The 19481-nt window shown below is 35.2% G+C and overlaps 1 protein-coding gene across 8 annotated transcripts in view; it reads left to right on the forward strand.

Moving 5' to 3' along the window:
- Window positions 1–18919, forward strand: part of LOC128206838 (protocadherin gamma-C5-like) — an 84935-nt gene extending 66016 nt beyond the window's left edge. For 3 of the 8 annotated variants that reach the window (XM_052909523.1, XM_052909521.1, XM_052909522.1), the window contains exons 8-17: window positions 147–287; window positions 1074–1199; window positions 2030–2114; window positions 2588–2744; window positions 3316–3506; window positions 7113–7221; window positions 9265–9294; window positions 10610–10721; window positions 14704–14790; window positions 16584–18919. In XM_052909523.1, the coding sequence (XP_052765483.1) occupies window positions 147–287; window positions 1074–1199; window positions 2030–2114; window positions 2588–2744; window positions 3316–3506; window positions 7113–7221; window positions 9265–9294; window positions 10610–10721; window positions 14704–14790; window positions 16584–16658 (1113 nt within the window). In that variant the 3' untranslated portion in view covers window positions 16659–18919. Of the gene's footprint in view, window positions 1–146; window positions 288–1073; window positions 1200–2029; window positions 2115–2587; window positions 2745–3315; window positions 3507–7112; window positions 7222–9264; window positions 9295–9529; window positions 9541–10609; window positions 10722–13491; window positions 13513–14703; window positions 14791–16583 lie in introns of all 8 variants that reach the window. The other 5 variants (XM_052909525.1, XM_052909527.1, XM_052909528.1 and 2 more) reach the window with 5 other exon arrangements.
- Window positions 18920–19481: the final 562 nt, after the last annotated feature.

Here is a 19481-nt window from a genome sequence, read left to right on the forward strand (position 1 = left end):
ATGTACGATTATTAAACTATTTATTATCAAATAACTCGACCTTTCCGATGCAAATCCAAACCGGAGTTTCATACAGAACGCCTTGTTTCAACGCGGCGCATATAAGTGTGAAATTTACTGTTACAGTACAATATGTATCTTAACAGGCGGGATCTGTGTCGTTCGACCCAGGTTTTTCTTGCACGGATCAGGACGCTGGGGACTCCGCCACGTTAACGTACGGTTTTCATCCAGCCAACAACAGTCAGAGATTTGCCATTAACTCCGCAGGCGTCATGACTTTCAAGGTAAGAGTATCGCCGTTGACAGCAAATCCAAACCTAATCTACTGTATAGTATGTCGAGCATTTGCTGTTGTTGTTTGTTGTTATTGCTTTTGTTCTTTTTGCTTTTTTGTTTGTTTGTTGTTTTTTATATAAAAACAACGTGATAGTGCTCTGTGTCAAGAAAGGATAAAGAAACTTCAAGCATCTGTTACAATTTGCAATAAGTTATTTATTTGTGTTTCATTCATTTTTTTAAACAATAATACTGTCCCAAGATAAGATTTATAAATATATAGAAAAATAACCAAGCAAATATGATCCTAAAATAGTTCAACTTCACGACTACGATCTTGATTGATCAGCGTCAATCGGAACTCCTCGGCCATTTTCGATTGAAAACAACGTCGGATGACCTAATCAGAAGATGAAGTTCGTAAAAAAGTGAATTCTAGTAGTTATCAATTGCAGTGTTTTAAAGTGTATGTATACATTTGTTTTACTAAGTTCAAATTGATTGCCAGTGAAGAGTATAATTGCATAAATAGTTATGGTTTAACATATATATTGAAATCACTACGCGATCTACTTGCAGCGTAGTTAAATGTAAAGATTTCTGACATTGTAAACCGTCCACATACATCCGAGGTTATTTTGATGGAAAATTGCCGATGTGTTCCGATTGGATCAGCCTACAAAGAGGTGAAAAAAATAGCAATTAAAATGAAATAACTCTCTTATCAACTAGAGTATTACGAAAGACGACCTTAATGGTATGTTGTTGTTTGTATTTCATATGGTGCTACTTAGGAGGATTATGACGTCGACAACAGTAACATGCCGTCGCCAGTGATTCTGACGGTCTACTGTATAGATGATGGCGGGACGACGGGCGTTATGAAAACGGGGTCAAGTCAAGTGACCGTCACAATCTCGGTAAGCGGATAAGAGGGTGAGGGGGGGGGGGGGGGGGGGGGGGGTAGCTAATCCGGCACTCGCCGCTCATAAAGCTGTACTCCCACATATTGACCGTTTTGGCATTTTTGTTTTGGAATTAGTATTTTTTGCGGAACTCAGTGATAAAAGATCGCTGACAAAAGTTCAGATCGCTGTTATCATGTTTACGTTTAAAAAACGATGTTTTATGCCCAAAACCTCATTTGTCTTAAAGCTTTAGTAACACCTTTAGCAATAAAAATTATTGACTTTCAAACGTAAAAATGAAAAATGAAAATTTCGATCTGATTTTTGTCAAAATCACTGGTTTCCAGACATTACGCCAAAAAAATGGCTCCTTCCAAGACAATATTTATAAAAAAGTTATCAAAACGTTCAATCTGTGAGAGTGCAGCTCAAAAAGTCTCAAAGATCAATTTTACGTCAATATCGGAGAAACAATTCAATTCATTCCATCAAAATGGACCATTTCAGACAAAAGTTGCTATTTTTTATCTCGGGAGAGGACAACCATATATAATCCTTTTTTTTTAAATATACTACATTTCTTTCGTTCCGGCTAGTTTGGAGGTGGGAACACTTCAAATTTTCAGAAATCTGTATCGGAGCATATCGTCACTACTCCTTCAAGAAGAGGATTTAAAAAAAAAAAAATTAAATATAAAAAAAAATCTAGACATTTGAAATAGTTTTAAAGACTAACGTAATGCATTCCGTTTAAACATAGTTAACCCCCCTATCTTATCCTGTAAAGTTGTTGTCTTTCCAACCCATTGTTGCTATATCGTTGTGCTATGTTCTTTATTAAGGACACAAACGACAACACGCCGACGTTTGCCTCCACCGCTTACACGATAGGTGTGTCTTCTTCCCAAACAGCAGGATCACAAATAGGTGGGTATGGAGGTATGGAAGCGTATATCGTGGATACTGATGATCACAAATAAGTGGGTATGGAAGCGTATATCGTAGATACTGATGATCACAAATATGTGCGTATGGAAGCGTATGTTTAAGATACTGGTGATCACAAATAGGTGCGTATGGAAAATGTATATCGTGGAAACTGGTAATCGGAAATGGGAATGTATGAAAGCGTTTATCGTAGATTCGGGTGATGTGTTCATGTATTATTGTCGCCGACATGTTTTATGTCTAATTGATGGGTAATATTCCGACGTGTGGTCAAATTTATTTGTGTCGACGAAATTAAATTAACTCGCTTGTCGACTGAACACAAACGAGGTTAGCATAACGTTGTGTATATGATGTGTCGACAAAAAAGTCAGCATAGTCAGTAAATAAGTGTACAGGTCGACATGTCAACACATGACATAATTATGCATCGTGTACTAATAACCTTTCAGGAGCGGTGACGGCCACGGACGCGGACAGCGGGACAAACGCGGACTTGTCATGTTCGGGAACCTCAAGCTCCGCCTACTCGGCCTACTACACTGTGGGCGCCGACTGCAAAATCTACCTGTCCAAGACGCCTGATTTCGCTTCCGGTACAACCGTTACGTGAGTAAAACACCACACTTAAAAAATAATGTCTGTTCGTTCTGTTCCCCATATTCGTTCTCAGTGTGTGTACACCACGTGATAAAGTGATACTCTTATTCAAAATCAATATATAACACCTATATAACAAATACAAATTCTTAGTAAACAACTTACTAAATTATGCACTTATAGAAATATTTATTACTGATTACAAGATTGTAACCATGTATTTAATAGCTAAAAACGCAAAAATAGTAAATGATTGGTGAGTGCTAAAAGATTTACTGTGATCTACTATCGTCTCATAATGTCGAAATACCGTGTTTTCTGCACTTTTTTTCAAATTAAACTCGATAACCTTCAAAAGAACCATTGTTTTCGATATTTATTCATCATTTTTAGTATATGCGAACACTTGTTTAAATTGTGGTAAATCTTATTTCGGAGTAAGAGTGCATCTTAACTTACGTCATAAATGCTACGTCGGAAGACTACAAAATCATCGATAGCTCACAAGCAGATACCCCAAAATATCTTGGGTGAAAGATGGACAGCTATAATCATCACACTGTCATACTTGTATTTGCAGATACGTAACAAGAGCGGTTGACAAGGGTAATCCTGCCAAGACAGGCACGACCACTGTAGATATCATCTACCAGGATGACACGACGACAACCACTACTACTGCAGCAACAACCACAGCATACAACTTCTTTGACCACGGTGAAAATATCGCCATGTTCGTTCTAACTTTACTGATGGGGTTGGCATTGTTAGGTAAATTATGGGCCGATTCCTTTGTTTATCACATTGTTGTAAACTTTTAAAGCTGCACTCTCACAGATATACCGTTTTTACAACTCTTTTTTTGTCTTGGAACGAGTCGATTTTTGCGAAAATCCATGGAAACAAGTGATATAAGACTGCTGACAAAAAATTAGATCGCAGAATTTCTTATTTAAGTTCAAAAATTCATGTTTTATGCATTTTTATTAAACCATTAGTAACGGTTTAAACCATAAAACATTAATTTTCGAACGGGTTTATGCAAATTTTCGCTCTGGGGCCGTATTCAATAAGCATCTTAGTAATAATTTTCAACTAAGTGAAAAATTGCCATTTTTCTAATTTGAATTTTAAGAAAACGAACGATGTTTGTACACCAAAAATATGAAAATAAGCAAGATAATGGTCTAAACAATATATGCATATAAATAAATCTGATAAAAAGTAGCGGGTATCTAAAATAATCGTTGTCAAAAATTACTAAATTCTCACTAAGTTTAAAATATTCACTAAGATGCTTATTGAATACGGTCCCTGATCTTTTGTCAGCAATCTTTAATCATTAGTTTGCAGATATTTACGCAAAAATTTCCTCTTTCCAAGACAAAATAAAAAAGTTGTAAAACGGTAAATCTGTGAGAGTGCAGCTTTAAACATCAAACAGTTGATGGGATGTTCATATATTTTAAATAAAGCAAGTACATCTGAAACGGTTGTCTCAAACTAAAAACAATAAATACATTTATTCAAATTTCAGAGAGGTATGGATTTGATTAAAGATTTTTGAAAGTTAACAATGATGACCTTTTTTTAACAACGTTTTGAACAATCGGCTCAATATCAAAATAGTGCAATTTTTTTTGGAGCTTTTGTCATGAAGGTTTTTACAAAAATGATGGCTAACTAAGTGTTTTTGTGCAAATATTCTATGAAAGAAATCAACGAATAAAATATGTATGCCCTAACGAAAGTGTGCTATGTTAAGCTCCAAAAAGAGCGTTCTGTTATAAATAACTTTCAGAAAAAATACTTACCGCAGAGTGACCTCACTGTTATGCACCAGTCAATTGTAACGACGCCCCCAGGTCCGCGGAATAGCGGGGACTTTGACTTTCGGTCCAGCCAACCCCGGCTAAAATCCCCGCCCTGCGGGGACGAACATATGGTAATTCCCGACAAATGCCCCCGCACCCTAGGGTCCCTAGGTAAGGCCCATGCCCCGCTATATTTAAAGCGAAAGCAAAACCACCGCATTCACCCGGCACTGCGGGAACACCTAAAAGGTAAAAACACGGCCCATTTCCCCGGCTATCCCCGGTATACCCCCGGACCTGGGGGGGGGGGCGTGGTTACAATTGACTTGTGCATTAACACATCATAATCAATTGTTTTCGAACGCTTTTTCTTAATAAATATGTATTTATATTAGTACTAAACTTCGTTGCACAATCCGATTAATAACTTTAAGCACCTCTTATTTATATTGATACTTAGATCTAAGTTGCACAATCCGATTCATAACTTTAAGCACCTCTTATTAATATTAATACTTAAATCTAAGTTGCACAATCCGATTTATAAATTTAAGCACCTCTTATTAATGTTGATACTTAGATCTAAGTTGCACAATCCGATTTATAAATTTAAGCACCTCTTATTAATGTTGATACTTAGATCTAAGTTTCACAATCCGATTTATAACTTTAAGCACCTCTTATTAATATTAATACTTAAATCTAAGTTGCACAATCCGATTCATAACTTTAAGCACCTCTTATTAATATTAATACTTAAATCTAAGTTGCACAATCCGACTTATAAATTTAAGCACCTCTTATTAATGTTGATACTTAGATCTAAGTTGCACAATCCGATTTATAAATTTAAGCACCTCTTATTAATGTTGATACTTAGATCTAAGTTGCACAATCCGATTTATAACTTTGAGCACCTCTTATTTACATCGATACTTAGTTCTGAGTTGCACAATTCGATTAATAACTTTGAGCACCTCTTATTTATATTGATACTGAGATCTAAGTTGCACAATCCGATTAATAACTTTGAGCACCTCTTATTTATATTGATACTGAGATCTAAGTTGCGCAATCCGATTAATAACTTTAAGCACCTCTTATTTATATTGATACTTAGACCTAAGCTGCACAATCCGATTAATAACTTTAAGCACCTCTTATTTAAATTGATACTTAGAACTAAGCTGCACAATCCGATTAATATCTTTAAGCACCTCTTATTTACATTGATACTTAGACCTAAGCTGCACAATCCGATTAATAACTTTAAGCACCTCTTACTTATATTGATACTTAGATCTAAGTTGCACAATCCGATTAATAACTTTAAGCACCTCTTATTTACATTGATACTTAGACCTAAGCTGCACAATCCGATTAATAACTTTAAGCACCTCTTATTTATATTGATACTTAGACCTAAGCTGCACAATCCGATTAATAACTTTAAGCACCTCTTATTTATATTGATACTTAGACCTAAGCTGCACAATCCGATTGATAACTTTAAGCACCTCTTATTTACATTGATACTTAGACCTAAGCTGCGCAATCCGATTAATAACTTTAAGCACCTCTTATTTATATTGACACTTAGAACTAAGCTGCACAATCCGATTAATAACTTTAAGCACCTCTTATTTATATTAATACTTAAATCTAAGTTGCACAATCCGATTGATAACTTTAAGCACCTCTTATTTACATTGATACTTAGAACTAAGCTGCACAATCCGATTAATAACTTTAAGCACCTCTTATTAATATTAATACTTAAATCTAAGTTGCACAATCCGATTAATAACTTTAAGCACCTCTTATTTATATTGACACTTAGAACTAAGCTGCGCAATCCGATTAATAACTTTAAGCACCTCTTATTTATATTGACACTTAGAACTAAGCTGCACAATCCGATTAATAACTTTAAGCACCTCTTATTTATATTGATACTTAGACCTAAGCTGCACAATCCGATTGATAACTTTAAGCACCTCTTATTTACATTGATACTTAGACCTAAGCTGCGCAATCCGATTAATAACTTTAAGCACCTCTTACTTATATTGATACTTAGACCTAAGCTGCACAATCCGATTAATAACTTAAACCACCTCTTATTTATATTGATACTTAGATTAAAGTTTTCTCAATCCAATTTATAACTTTCAGCACGTCTTTTTTATATTGATACTTAGAACTAAGTTGCACAATCCGATTAATAACTTTAAGCACCTCTGATTTATATTGATACTAAAATATGGTTGCACCGTCCATTTGATAGTATTTAGCACCTTTAAATATTAACCTCCACCAAGTGAGGAAGACACGCGTTAAGTTAACAATTTAATTCAAAAATTTAAGAACTACTTCAACTGATGTACCGGCATACATCCAAGGTTGTTTTCGATAAAAATGGCCGAGGAATTCCAAATGAAATTAACTTGTGCATCTTACTTCTGCACGAATGTTGGGATTCTTTCTCTCCACGTTCACTGTCCTCATCTTGTGAATTCGTTATAATTACTGTATTGCATATTATTATTTGTATCCGTTGTAGGGGCGTTGCTATACTGTTGTTTGCGGATGTGCTGTGGTGGAGGGGGTATGGGAGGAATGTGCAGTAACATGTGCGACTGCAGACAACAGAACCGAGCTAGGAGGGGCAGGTAACCAATATTTAAACGTATACATGTTGTGGTTATGCTTATAATTTATATTCATGAAGCATTGTGGCAATAATGTTTTTGTAAGGAGGTGAGTTGGGGGAGGGTGTAACTCCGATGTATACATATAATTTATGTGATTATGTTTATAATTTCATGTAGAGTGAAAACATTTGGTTTGGTTATGAGGGGGGTTTTAACCAAAGGGTAAGGTTTTTGTCTACTGTGATTAACCAATGAGCTAGCTTCTCTTCTGTGATATACCAATGAGCTAGCTTCTCTACTGTGATTAACCAATGAGATAGCTTCTCTACTGTGATTAACCAATGAGCTAGCTTATCTACTGTGATTAACCAATGAGATAGCTTCTCTACTGTAGTTAACCAATAAGATAGCTTCTCTACTGTGGTTAACCAATGAGCTAGCTTCGCTACTGTGATTAACTAATGAGCTAGCTTCTCTACTGTTGATTTACTAATGAGCTAGCTTCTCTACTGTGGTTAACCAATGAGTTACTTGTCTACTGTGATTAACCAATAAGGTAGCTTCTCTACTGCGATTAACCAATGAGATAGCTTCTCTACTGTGATTAACCAATGATATAGCTTCTCTACTGTGGTTAACTAATGATCTAGCTACTCTACTGTGGTTAACCAATGAGCCATTCTACTGTGGTTAACCAATGAGCTAGCTTCTCTACTGTGGTAAACCAATGAGCTAGCTTCTCTTCTGTTACAAACCAATGAGCTAGCTTCTCTACTGTGATAAACCAATGAGATAGCTTCTCTACTGTTATAAACCAATGAGCTAGTTTCTCTTATGAGATATACCAATGATCTACCTTCTCTTCTATGATATACCAATAAGCTAGCTTCTCTACTGTAGTTAACCAATGAGATAGCTTCTCTAATGTAACTAACCAATGAGCTAGCTTATCTACTGTGATTAACCAATGAGATAGCTTCTCTTCTGTGATATACCAATGAGTTAGCTTCTCTACTGTGATTAACCAATGATCTAGCTTCTCTACTGTGATTAACCAATGAGATAGCTTCTCTACTGTGATTAACCAATGAGATAGCTTGTCTACTGTAGTTAACCAATAAGCTAGCTTCTCTAATGCGGTTGACCAATGAGATAGCTTCTCTACTGTGATTAACCAATGAGATAGCTTTTCTACTGCGATTAACCAATGGGATAGCTTCTCTACTGCGATTAACCAATAAGCTAGCTTCTCTTCTGTGATATACCAATATGCTAACTTGTCTACTGTGATAAACCAATGATATAGCTTCTCTACTGTGATTAACAAATGAGATAGCTTCTCTAATCTGATTAAACAAGGAGCTAGCTTCTCTACCGTAACCAATGAGCTAGCTTCTTGTCTACGGTGGTTTAACAATCAGCTAGCTTCTCTACTGCAGTTAACCGAGGAGCTAGATTCTTTTCTACTGGTATATACTAATATGCTAGCTTCTCTTCTGTGATATACGAATGAGCTAGCTTTTTGTCTACTATGCTTGACCATTGAGCTAGCTTCTTGTTTGCTGTGATTTATCAATTGGCTAGATTTCTTTTCTTTGATTTGCCACTTAGCTAGCTTCTTGTCTACAGTAATAAACCAGTGAGCTAGCTTCTTGTCAACAGTGATAAACTATTGAGCTAGCTTCTTGTACACTTTAATTAACCGTTGAGCTACCTTCTTATCTACTGTCATTAATCAATGAAGTAATTGTATTTCCTTCTGTGATAAACCAATGAGCTAGCTTCTTGTCTACTGTGATTAACCAATGAGCTAGCTTCTTTTATACTGTGTATGACCATTGAGCTAGCTTCTTGTCTACAGTGATAAACCAATGAGCTAGCTTCTTGTCTACAGTGATAAACCAATGAGCTATCTTCTTGTCTACTGATTTAACCAATGAGCTAGCTTCTTGTATACTGTGTTTGACCATTGAGCTAGCTTCTTGTCTACAGTGATAAACCAATGAGCTAGCTTCTTGTCTACGTTGATTGACCATTGAGCTAGCTTATTTTGGTTTTCAGATATCCCCCAAGACAAGTCACGCCAGATTCGTGAGCAATTCTATTTTATCTCTATTGTTTAAACAGAAGTGTATCACTAACATTTTAATTTTTCAAAATAACAGGCTTTACTGTTAACTTTTAAGAAGTATTCGTTAAAAAACAAGCTGTGCTTTATATATTTAATTTGCTTGCTGTATTAATTTGTCGTTTTTGTTTCTGTTTGATTTTTTATTAGTTTTTTTTTTTTAAATTGAATTTATGTATTTGATTTTTTCTATTTCAGACCCCCTCCAAGTAAGTACTAAATTTTAATGTATTTTATCAAGAAAACAATAATCTGCGTCTGACAGACAGACATTTAGACAGACACAAATTTAGACAGACAGACAGACAGACAGAGACAGACAGACAGGGGGTTCGATCCCCACCAGGGTGAGAGTGGTCTAGTGGTATAGGTGCCCGCCTCTCACCCAAGAGGTCGTGGTTTTGATCCCCGTCAGGCCTTTCAAAAAAGGACACCAGGACCCATATTCAATATAAGTATTATCCTTATCCTTTAACATGCAGTATCGATTACATTAAGTCTATTGGTCTATTTTTACGGTCAAATCGAAGAACATTTACTTGGATTATAATCTTCAAGATCATTTAATTTTAAGGATGCACACGAATGGTAAAATTGGTATTCGAATATTCGGTAATTCTTTCGATCGAATATTCGATTACCAATACAAACTATTATTATTCGCTATATAAATAGCAATAGTCAGGGCCTCTTTACCCATCTTCGTAAACGGTTCCCGGCTACATTGTTCTTCCCCAGGCCACAGACCCTGTTTTTTTCCAAAAAATATTCTCTGAAATTCCCCATTTTCAGAAAAAAAAAAATCAAAAAAGCAATGCATTTTTATAAAAACAAAACTCCAAAATAAAATAATTTCACATAATTCTAAGATTGGTATTGGATATTGCCACAGTACTAGTCTCTACCAAGAAAATGGGCTCGACAGTGATTATTTAAAGTGACACTCTTATTCAAGACTAATACATATTTATAACAAACATCAATTTTGATTGATAAACCTTTAAATACTTTCTAAATAATGCATTTATGGAAAATGTTAATTACATATAACATTATTGTAACTGTATATTTGATAGCAGAAAGCGCAATTTGTTGGCTTAAAACACATGTTATTAGCCCTCATTTAAACTCTTAATACTATTTACCACCGTCCTGGATAGTCTATCTACGTTTTAGCAGTATATTTTGTTTTTGTAAAAGCCCAATAAATACATGTAGAACACTATTTGATAACAATCAAGTATATAAACCTACTAACGCAAAATACTTGATGTCCAGGAAAGTACCGGCCACCGTCCCCGGTCCGACAGCCCACTCCTCCGCCGAAGATTATAGAGCGACAACCCCAGCTTATACGGACTATTGGACGGCCAATGCAATATGGAGGCTTGTACGTATAGATTGTTGCGATTGTTGTTGCCTATGTTTTTTTTGGTTTAACCAGGTTTTCAACGAAAGCTTGGTTATAAGAATAAGGATGTCGTTCAGCTTCCATGTGGGTGTCTTGGCTGGAGGTGGTTTCCGATCAATAACTTGAGTTTATTGACGTTTAGTAATTAAACTTGGTATGCAGGAAATCATTTGAAAACGTATCTTGGTTTTGCTGGCGTCAGACTGGTGGTATCCGCTTCATATATTCAGTAAAATAAAGTAATGAAACTTGGTATGTAGAGGTCATTTGGAAACGTATACTGGGATTGCTTTGTTGGATGTGGGTCACGGTCAAGGTCACGGTAACTAAAAGTAGAAAAATAGTTTCCGCTCAAAAACTTTAGTCAAGAGTCACATAATTATGGTGGTGCAACTTTTTATAAAGCATGTTTATGTGGAGATGTATCTTGGGATTGCATTTTGAGTATGTGGGGTCAATGGCACTATAACTACAAATAGAAACAGCTTTCAGATCAATAGTTTGTGATAGAAGTGACGTATAGAGATAAAGCTTAGTATGTAGCAAGCCCACGTAGAGACTTCGTTGAGGTGCATTTCGGGTATGTGGGGTCAAGGTCAAGGTCACTATTACTAAAACTAGGTTTTCCGACTAGAGCTTGTGTTATGAGTGACACATAGTGCCGAAACTTGGTATGTAGCAAGAACGCGTGCAGCCGTACCTTGAAATTGCATTTTGGGTTTGAAGGGTCAAGAGCACTTTTGTTAAAAATAGAAAGAAATGGTTTCCGCTTATTAACTTTACTAAGGATTGACATATAGTGAAGACCCTTGATGTGTAGCCGGCTTCACTGGAGATGCCTTGGACTTGGGATCATAAAAAATAAAATCTGCTTTCGTCGCATTGCGGCGTTTCTGGTTTATGTCGTGTTTTGTTATCTCGTTGCCGTTAAAGGTTTATCGTAGTTATATTTTCTCCTTTCTCTGTTCATCAAAATTACTGCACTTATCAAATTAATTTTCCTATAGTATCTGCTTTTCATTTGTATCTGCTTTAATGCTTTTCAGTTGTAATTGCTTCAACAAGTTGCATTATATCTGTGCAAGTGTGGCTATTTGTATGCTTATGTCCGTTTTATTTGTACTTATTTAAACGCGGGTAATTTGCATATATTTTAACGTGGCATTTGCATATACCGTATCGTGTTTCATTTGCATATATTTTAACGCGTGGCATTTGCATTTACCTTATCGTGTTTCATTTGCATATATTTTAATGCGTGGCATCTGCATATACCGTATCGTGTTTCATTTGCATATATTTTAACGCATGGCATCTGCATATACCGTATCGTGTTTCATTTGCATATATTTTAACGCGTGTCATTTGCATTAACCGTATCGTGTCATTTGCATATATTTTAACACGTTTTATTTGCATATACCTTATCGTGTTTCATTTGCATTTATTTTACTGCGTGGCATCTGCATAACCGTATCGTGTTTCATTTGCATATATTTTAACGCGTGGCATCTGCATATACCGTATCGTGTTTCATTTGCATATATTTTAACGCGTGTCATTTGCATATACCGTATCGTGTTTCATTTGCATATATTTTAACGCGTGGCATCTGCATATACCGTATCGTGTTTCATTTGCATATATTTTAACGCGTGGCATCTGCATATACCGTATCGTGTTTCATTTGCATATATTTTAACGCGTGTCATTTGCATATTCCGTATCGTGTTTCATTTGCAAATATTTTAACGCGTTTTATTTGCATATACCGTATCGTGTTTCATTTGCATATATTTTAACGCGTGTCATTTGCATATACCGTATCGTGTTTCATTTGCATATATTTTAACGCGTTTTATTTGCATATACCTTATCGTGTTTCATTTGCATATATTTTAACGCGTGGCATTTGCATATACCTTATCGTGTTTCATTTGCATATATTTTAACGCGTGGCATTTGCATATACCTTATCGTGTTTCATTTGCATATATTTTAACGCGTGGCATTTGCATATACCTTATCGTGTTTCATTTGCATATATTTTAACGCGTGGCATTTGCATTTACCGTATCGTGTTTCATTTGCATATATTTTAACGCGTGTCATTTGCATATACCTTATCGTGTTTCATTTGCATATATTTTAACGCGTGTCATTTGCATATACCGTATCGTGTTTCATTTGCATATATTTTAACGCGTGGCATCTGCATATACCGTATCGTGTTTCATTTGCATATCGCGTGACATTTGCATTTACCTTTACGCGTTTCGTTTGCATAAACCATTACGCGTTTCATTTGTATTTACCTTCACAAGCGTGTCATTTGCATATACCTTATCGCGTTTCAAGTGCATCTTCCTTAACACGCTTTATTTATATTTGCTTTTACGCTTTTCAAATATAATCACACAAAAAGACCAGATACTATATTTTAAGATAGTATATCACACGTGCTCATAGATATCTTCTATAACCAGACACGTGAAAAATACGATCACACACTGAACTTGATAAATATTCGCGTTACATATAAAAATTCGTATATATACAAATCTCTCAATATCGCCTTTCTACGTTACCTAGCTGATTATAGAGGAACAATTAAGCTTTATACCCCACAAAATTAACCTATTTTTTTTTTAATTGAGCAATAACTTGGATAGCATGAATAGCTACTTCAAAAATATATGCATTCCATACAGACTATAATGATAGTGTTTGCTTTCATATAAAATAATAGCCAGCGTTTCGGACCATACGGGTAACGTATCTTACTTCATTTCAGTATATAATGGCTTGATAGGGCATGTGTAGTCATTTGACATCATGAAATTTGACTGTTGATTTAATTCATAAAGTTTTACTGCTAATTTCATGTACGAACGCTGTTTGTACTAATGAATAATTATAGACACCTCACACAATAAATTAGATTAACATCATCACAAGCAGCCGCTCACACTTAACAAAACTTATAACTAGACATGGGGTGGTATTCAATATAAGTTTCTTGCATACCCGACGTGGGTTTCCGGTCATGTTACCAGTGCTGGGAAAACTCGTCTTACAAACCCCATGTAAGATGAGTCACGCGCAACAACGCACAACTTCTTATTTCTTTAATTGCATGGTTTATGAAAACTACATTTTGATCAAGTTTTTTTTTTCTTGTCCGAATCATTGCCTGTGGGCAAGAAAGGGTTTTCCAGCATAGACTCCAAATATGTCGATCTCTTTATCCTATGTAGTGGGAGAATATTGGATCTAAGATCGATGTAGCTAATCGGATTGTGTGTTTGTGGATAACGAACATGAATGAAGTCAATCGTGTTAGATCATAACATTGACTTTGCATATTGAATACCACCCCTTCATGGCTATAGAATGACGTTATTGCTAAAGACTGAATTAGGGAGTAACTATAGATTAGGGTGTTTTGACTTCTGATGTACTGTTGGCCACTAGATAATTGCTCTTGCTTAGTTTTGCTTTATTAACGCTCTAAATCGACATTTGAGGAGCCCGGCTGCAGATTCAATTGCTCACTAAGTATATTAGTGCTAGTCGTATCAACAAAAAAGTGACTACGTGTGTACAAATAATAATGATGCTAAATAAGTGTATCTCGTGTAGCGTTTCACTAGCGGATCCGGGGGGCGCACCCGGCGCGTTCCTTCACTTTAATCGTCCAAGTTGACTTTTTGTTTAGATATAGGAGAAAGGAAGTAATAAAATGTGTACAAAATGCACCATTTCGGGCTATAAATTGTAAAACATTTCTTGGGGGAGTACCCAAAACCTTACTGCCATCCAAATAAATTCCGGTCCATCGGGAGGGGCACGAACCAAAAGGTTACGCCCCCAAGTTACGCCACTCTAACGTCAACTCCTGGTTCCGCCCCTGCATTCAATGCTCACCCTCTAATCACCCTGTCCTATATGTGTTTTACAGGCAACCTTCCACCGTGCGACTGATTCGCTCACCCGCCGTCCTTCCGCCGGGATATTTCCCTTGACACTCTTTATATGTATATTAAATGTGCGTTCAGTTATATAGTAGTAATATATCAGTAGATCTATGGTGCGTAGTACTATCGTTGTATTGCTTTATATAAATTTACTAAAACTAATAATTCCATCTAATTACCTTGAAAGTTCACTGTTATTGCAAGGATGGACTATTTAACATAGAATATACACCTTTTAAAGTTGTAATGCACACTTGAATTGACTACTGTATTGTTTTAGTTCTGTATCTTTTCTATTTATTGCCTTTGTTGAAAAGGCAAATATGTTGTTGTCTCAGGTTAAAGAAACAGCAGCTCATAAAACAGCTTCTAGTTCTATCTGGTTATGTAATCAATATATATTGCTGTTTGGCTCAAGCGCCATAATAATTATTATGTCATTGGTTGCCATCAAAATGAAACCACGCAGAGTTTACTTTAGCGTAATAAACTAAATGCTTCTGTTTCAAAGGGACTCGCTCATGTTTTGGACTAAAAATTAATTTTCCATGTAATGCATCTGAAAAACCCTATTTTATCATTATTTTACTTTAAGATATCGAAAAAGTAAAAAAAATATAATTATGGTATATAAAGAGTATTTTGGTTTAAGTGGGTCGCGAACCCACGCCGGTACACTAGTCAAGAAACAAAAAAAAAGGAAAAATAACCAGAATACGTGTGAAGATAAAACATATTCATATGGCACTGCATTCCCGATTTCTCAAATAGGCCCTCAAAATCGTGGTATTGGGTAAAGTAACGTGTTATACTTGCTTCAATAATGTCCGCTCTTTTGCTCTAGTTCAGAAGTGCCATTGTCTCTTTTTTGCACAGCTCCTAAAAGAGGTTGTGCCAGTGTTTCGCATTCGTGGTTTTAAAACTCCTGATGATTTGCCACACTTTATTTCGTAAAAAGGTGCATTTTGCAAGAACATGAGGGAGTCCCTTTAAGGAATATGTTAGGACTGACGTTGGATTTTAGAAATATCATTTAATTGTTCCTGCCACTCATGGGTTGACAAAACAGCAACAATGCATACAATGCTATTGGGTTAATGAAACAATATGCTATACTCTTGGAAAACGCTTTGTGAAACGCAGCTTCTATTTTAGTCTGGTTATGTAAACAACATGCATTTCTGTTCTCTTGGTGATGCACCAGTCATTGTAACCACGCCCCTAAGGTCCGGGGAATACGGGGACTTAGACTTTGGGTCCAGCCAACCCCAGCTAAAATCCCCGCCTTGCGGGGACAAACTGCTGGTAAAATCCCCGCCAAATGCCCCCCGCACCCCAGGGACCCTAAGTAAGGCCCATTCCCGGCCATTTTTTTGCGCAAAGACAAAACCACCGCATTCACCCGGCACTGCGAGGCCACCTGAAAGGTAAAACACGGCCCATTTCCCCGGCTATCCCCGGTATACCCTCGGACCTGGGGCCCGTGGTTACAATTAACTGGTGCATAATAAAATGATAATATGACGCCGATGGAGAGTAACCCTACTAAGTTGACAACAATAAAAGCTCATTTTAAAAGTTCCTTTAATAGACAAAAATCTTGAGTTATACCCAGCTATATATTATATAGTCTAAAAAATAACAAAGCAGTGCAGAGTCACGATCTATATATGTTCTAGATAGCAACGTACTTAAATGTATAGAGTTCTGATACTTTACCATATTCGTTTGTTTGTACGATATTGATGGCAATGTTTTTATGTATTGTCGATAATTTAAACATGACATTAATTGTCAAAAATGTATTTATGTAAAAAAAATGTATCATAAACGAACATTCAGTTATTACATTTATATATTTCAGTCGACCAGCTGGAGGATACATGCGTCCGCCACCATCTCTTCCTGGATATTACCCTTGACCTTGACCTCCCCGTGACCTTTAAACGTTTGACCTTCACATTGTATACCACAAATGATGGTCACAAAGCTTGAACACTATAAATAACATTATGCCCTTCAGTCCTTTGATATTGTTTGCGAAGTAATAATTTGACATTTCAATAAATTCTAGGAGCAAAAAAAAATAATGTCATTATATATATGTAAAATAAATACATTTTTCAAGTCAAACTCTTAGAATTTTATTGATATGTCAAATCATTACTTTTTTACTCTTTGAGTAGTTGTTGTTACGAGTAAAGGATTAATGATGAATGTTAACGTGGTTATTTTTATTATTATACATTGTGTATTATAATTTTCTTTCATGCTTTACGATGAAATATGGGGGTTTAACAGTGAAATAACAACAGTGAAAATATCAATTTGATATTTTCACTGCAAAATAAAGAGTAAAAATATCAATTTTCAGAACTACTTTTAAAATCCTTTGTTGTTACATGTACTTGCCTTGGTCAAAACAGAACACTGGACTTCAGTAAATTATGTAAAAGAATGTTAAAAAAAAATAAAGAAATATTTTATAAATTTAAATAAATATATAATTGGAAATTAACAACTTACCGTTTATTACCGGTTATCCCGTTTATCAAACATTTTACTGATCTTTGAAGCTGAATGTTCGAACATTTGCTTTCATTCCAAACAAATTACAGACAAAAACAACTGTTCGAACAAAAATAAAATTCTATAGCATCGTTCAAATGTATTTTGAACTGTTAACCGTTGTAGTACGTAAAATGAGCTTCCTGGAGAATTCCAACAACAATTTACAGATAGATCCGATATTTTTTACCCCACCCACATCTCAAAATGTGTCAACAAACTAGCGTGGCATTTACTCTTCTGGAAAACAAACATTTTAAAGCGAAACAGACTGGTCTCTGACAGTAAGATGACTGAATATTAACTTACTATAAAAACACGCGTATATGCAGTCTTAAACTAAGAAGAATGGTTAAAATCCAATGAGTATCCACATTTGTTTTGCTAACACATTTGACCTTCCAAATTTTCATTCTATAAATAGCGGCGTAGTAATTTGGTTAAAATAAAAAGTGTTTTCATTATTTTTTTGGAACATTTATGCACTAATAATACTTCATTTTTTACTGTTCATAAAGCTTTGCAATAAAAAAACGAGCTAATATTAAGCTACAAGAATAAATAGCAGAGAACTATTTCTCAGCAAACCGAAAGTAGAAAAGTTGACAGCTATAATTATGCATGAGGGGCGCCCCACGGGTAGCGGCGTAAAGCCCACCCTTTTCAAAAAAGGGGGTAATTCAGAAATAAATAAAAAACAAATAAAACTCCGAAAATAAGCATAAAAGAAACAGAAAATTTGTTTATTTCAGTGTAAGATCGTATTTAATTTCACTCGTGTTCATAAAAAAACTACATTTTCACTCGTGGCTTCGCCACTCGTGAAAATATGTTTTTCTATGACACTCGTGAAATAAAATACGATCTTACACTGAAATAAACAAATATCCTCTATATTTTTGTAAATTTACAAGAGTCTGTTAATTCTGTTTTGATCCTTAACATGTGTATTTATAATATTTTATTATATAGTTGAATAAGAATGAAACGTATTTGCTCATGTTTATGAAGTTCTACTGTGTAATAGCAAGCTTTTTTTTAAATAATTCATTCAGTTTCACACATGCACTGTGCACCGCCATCTATATGAGCCGCTTAGTTATGGAACGCCAAATCTACATATAAAACTTAAATATTTGAAGGGCTATTCAAACAATAATAGACTTTTTAAAATCAGTTATTAAAGAGATCTCCAATCGGATTAATGATATCACCGATTAAATGAGAGGTATATTAAAATCATTTAGAATTTATTAATCATTAAGAGATTTTTATTGAAGAAAAAAATGGAGGCAGCGATTTTTTTGCGTTTTTAACCTACTTTCATATATAAATACCTAACAGCAACTGGCAGTTATTTTTTCGAACATAATTTTGTAAATCCAATGCTAAAATGAGAGTTACTAATGCTTTGGAACAATAAAAGCATCTTTTGCTTCATTTAAGATAATTATAAACAAAAGAGCTCTAATAGGAAATTTTGATAATATTTTGTTTCATTTTAACAAGCAAAATTGTTTTCTCAATGTTTATCCTAAAAAACGTGAACAAATCCCTATGCTTAATTTTGCCAATTATTTATTTTTCCCCATTATTAAAATGTTAACGTCATTGTTTTAAATAAACCTGTTTAAAAAATGTCTCTCTTAAGTTGTATTTTTAAGGTAAAAGAAACCAACTACAGTACACTGGATACAAGTTGTTTCCTTTACACTGTAAATTTTTACTCCGCAACAATAGCAATTTTCATCATTTTAAGTGCCATGATCCAGTCATGCATGGGCGGATTTGGCTGTTTTAAGAAAGGAACTGAGCTCTCAAGGGTAACTACTTACTGTAAAAGGTTGATTAGGATACAAGCAAAACATAAAACTCTCATGTTCACAAGCAATTGTTTATGGACGCTCAGGCCGTGTGTACACCATGTTATGACCCAAAGCTTAAATAAGATCTTTGCAGAGTAAACGGTAGACATTTTTTTAAACCTAAACAAGTCAATAAATATAAAAGCCAGAGTTATTGGTCTTGCTTAACTTGTGTGTATTATCACTGGCAGTATGTATAGCAAGTTCCATGTGAATAGCTTGAATGTGACCATCTTGAACGGTTCTTCAGCAATGACCAAGGCTAATGTTTCTTTCATACTCGTAGATAATGACACCAAAGTTAGGACAACAACACCAAGTCCATCACA

Source organism: Mya arenaria, chromosome 10 (genome assembly GCF_026914265.1).
Source record: "Mya arenaria isolate MELC-2E11 chromosome 10, ASM2691426v1".
Taxonomy (NCBI): Eukaryota; Metazoa; Mollusca; class Bivalvia; order Myida; family Myidae; genus Mya; species Mya arenaria.